Source organism: Elephantulus edwardii, unplaced genomic scaffold (genome assembly GCF_000299155.1).
Source record: "Elephantulus edwardii isolate Elephantulus edwardi_28Jun2011 unplaced genomic scaffold, EleEdw1.0 scaffold00013, whole genome shotgun sequence".
Classification (NCBI taxonomy): Eukaryota; Metazoa; Chordata; class Mammalia; order Macroscelidea; family Macroscelididae; genus Elephantulus; species Elephantulus edwardii.
In genome coordinates, this window is record NW_006399763.1 from 8,766,532 (window position 1) to 8,770,043 (window position 3,512).

The 3,512-nt window shown below is 36.4% G+C and overlaps 1 protein-coding gene across 1 annotated transcript in view; it reads right to left on the reverse strand.

Moving 5' to 3' along the window:
• Positions 1–310: 310 nt before the first annotated feature.
• LOC102845085 (histone-lysine N-methyltransferase 2C-like) overlaps positions 311–3,512 on the reverse strand; it is a 5,062-nt gene continuing 1,860 nt past the window's right edge. The window contains exons 2-5 of the mRNA XM_006881234.1: positions 2,940–3,005; positions 2,306–2,773; positions 1,758–1,823; positions 311–567 (exon numbers count right to left, since the gene is read on the reverse strand). Coding sequence (XP_006881296.1) covers positions 311–567; positions 1,758–1,823; positions 2,306–2,773; positions 2,940–3,005 — 857 coding nt within the window. The remainder of the gene's footprint in view (positions 568–1,757; positions 1,824–2,305; positions 2,774–2,939; positions 3,006–3,512) is intronic.

Consider the following 3,512-nt stretch of genomic DNA (forward strand, 5'->3'; position numbering starts at 1 on the left):
GCAAAGGCTTGTGTGATACTGAGTAGGCTGAAGGGGATTATCCAGGTTAAGACATTCTAGGTAGAAAGTCCTGGAGAATGAATACTTCAGAAAATGAGCTAATCAAATGTCTATGAATCACAGTCTTCAGCATAGGGCCATTATGAGTTGGAAGCTGACTCCATGGCAACTGAGGGCACTAATAACAATTTGAGTATTATATTCTGACTCTTGGGATTTTATTTGCTTCAAACAATGTCCCTTCTCTCTTGTCCACATCACTAGACAGGTGAGCCAAATGAAGGCCATTAGAATCTCCTTCTCACAAGAATTAAGTACTAGATTCTGATTTTCCATCACAATCCATAAGTTCACCTCTACTATCATCCATCTTGCCATCCCTTGAGTGCTCTGACTGGATGTCTGGAGGGGTCTGAAGGACAGCCACACTATTCTGATTGATAATCTTCAATTTTAACTTTGGTTTGGATCGTTTTCTTCTTGGAACTGTAACTGTGAGACTCTGTAACTGGGTCATCCCTGATTCGGTCAAGCACACACCATCCTGGGTGTAGGTTTTGGGTGGATCTAAAAATTACAGGATCCCAAAAATACAAATGAGAACTTTTATTTTAAAATTAATAACTTAATCAGAATTTCAAAATCCTCATATTAAAGGAATGTGACTTACAAAGCAGTTATCCTTAACTTGACACTGAAGAATTAATTATTTAAACAATTACGTGTGCGTAATGCCTGATAGTACACAACTAAAAAAAAGACTAAATTGAATGGCCAAATTTTCTTACATTATAAACCAAAAAATGTTTTCTCTAAAAAAAAAATCATGCTACTGGTATTTATATTATTTTATAGTAATACAAGGATGGGGGGGGGAAGAAATGAAGAAAAAATTAATGCATTAGCTAATCTACCAGGAGTCCTTTTACTACAATATTCTTTCAGATCAAAAGATTAGACTTAATTTACGTAACTCAAAAAAACCTGAAATGTACTGGTGCTGTGTTGGAACTGACTCATAGCTGAACTTCCAGTAGGCTTTGAGAGGCTATGTAAATCACACGGCAGAAGACTGCCGTGTTTCTCCTGCAGAGTCACTGGTGGATTAGAACTGCCAGAGCAGTGGTTAGAGGAGATCAATGTCCTACGGACTAGGTCACCAGAGCTCAATGAAATTATGTAACTGAAATAAAAATATTCCAGACATCAATCTGAAAATCAAATTATCAATATAATTACTTATAAGGAGGCGAAAATGAATAATAATTAGAATTTCTGCATATTTAGGTTTTAAATGTTTAAGGCTACATTTAAATGTCATTAGGATAATTTCTATATTACCTAAAAGTTCTTACATCAAATGCTATCAGTAAAAGCAGGTTACTAAAAGTACCACATTTAATTATTGATCAAGGTTGACAGTTTCACAAAATAACACACCGAATCCATTCTGAAAGAATCTGTCTGCTTGCTTACTACGTATTAGTTTTTTTGCTATCTAACAAACTTAGTAATATATATGAAGTCAAAGTAAGTAGCATTAATGGTTATTTTAAGTTACTCTTTTATTCCAATTTCCGTAGGGTTATAGGACTATTACTCCACTAAAACTGAACAAGACTTATATTGTATATGGAATGAAGATATACAGGGTAAAAGCATGCTTCATATAATAGAGAGGTAATTCAGTTATAGAAAAATGAACCATTTATACACTTTTTGGAAAGAATAATCAAGTAAAGCATTTCAGATTTTACCTAGCTCTTTTACTTTTGTGACAATTTGTGCTATAAGTGAAGAATCACAGCAGTCTGAGGAAGGCACTGAAATGGAAAAAAAGTTAATTTTTTTAAAAGAAGTGAAATATATTTAAAGATGAACACATAAGTGAAAATTCCATTTCTTTACCTCATTTCATGAAAATAATTGTTTGATGGCTAAAAGCTGTCTTTACAAGAAGTAACAGTAAAGAAAAATACCAAGTTATAGAGAAAAACTGGCAAAGATAAACAATCACTGTACTTAATTATGCACAGGATTATGCAATATAAAATACTGCTAATAAAACAAGATAATGTTTCTTGGAAGCAAAATATCTTATATTTAAAATGGATGCTTCATTTACTTCTGTAAATGGTTTTAATATAAAGTTGAGGTACTAAGAATGGATTTTTTTTAACACGGTATCTTAGTTTTTGTAAAATAATTGTCAAAAATAGTACCAGACTGAAGAGCCTTCATGGTGATAGACAGCAAGGTGTCTGTGGAGCACCAATGAATGGATGCTGCTGAGTTCTTCCCTTACCATTTGATGTCGGTATGTAGGGTCTGCACATGCTACAGTCAAAACCAATGTCTGCTACATTTTCCACTTCCTCCTCAGTACTTAAATTTTGACAAACTGCATGTATCCATCTATCACACTGTCTACATTGCAGGATAAGATCTTCTTCTCGATAGTTTTGGCAGCAGACCGGGCATGAGGATAGGCTTGCACAAGGAGCACACTGTGAGTAATTATTTTGCCATTCACACCTCAGACCAGGAGATGTTGCTCCACAGTGTCTGCACCAAACACACCATTTGCACTTCCAGCCTCCTTTGGGAACTGTCTGCAGTGGAGGGTCTAGGCAGTAGGTGTGATAACTTATGTCACAATCATCACAAAGAAGGAGTCTTCCTGGATCTGTAGCTTTCCCACAGGCTTCACAAACAGTGCACTCAAGACACCGCCAAGAATCTAGTCCTGAGAGGGAAGCTGTGGATGATGAGACTAAGGGAGTAGAAGGAGCAGAGGGTATCAAAAAAAGAAAAAGAAAACCATACAGACCAGGTATTGGTGGGTTTATGGTTCGGCAAAGAAGTCGAACTGGACAAGGAAAAAACCAAAAGATCTGTGATCAGAAAAGATTCTTCAGGCTCTGTCTCTGAGCAGTTACCTAGCAGAGATGATGGCTGGAGTGAGCAGTTACCAGATACTCTAGTTGATGAATCTGTTTCTGTGGCTGAAAATACAGAAAAGATAAAGCAGAGACACCGAAAAAGGAAAAAAATAAGCTTGAAGAAACCTTCCCTTCCTACTTACAAGAAGCTTTCTTTGGAAAAGATCTTCTAGATACAAGTAGACAGTACAAGCTGAGTTTAGATAATCTATCAGAAGATACAGCTCAACTTTCATGTAAAACAAATATGAACCCAAATTTCTTGGATCCTTCCTTTGATCCACTACTTAGTTCATCCTCAACTTCAGGAAAACCTGCAGCCCAAGGTGCTACCGATGATCCACTAGCCGATCTTTCAGAAGTGTTAAATACAGATGATGATATCCTTGGAATTATTTCAGATGATCTAGCAAAATCAGTTGATCATTCAGCTGGAATAGATATTGGTCACGTCGCTGATGATCCTTCTTCTCTGCCTCAGCCAAGTGTCAGTCAGAGTTCACGACCATTAAGTGAAGAACAACTAGATGGAATCCTCAGTCCAGAGCTAGACAAAATGGTCACAGATGG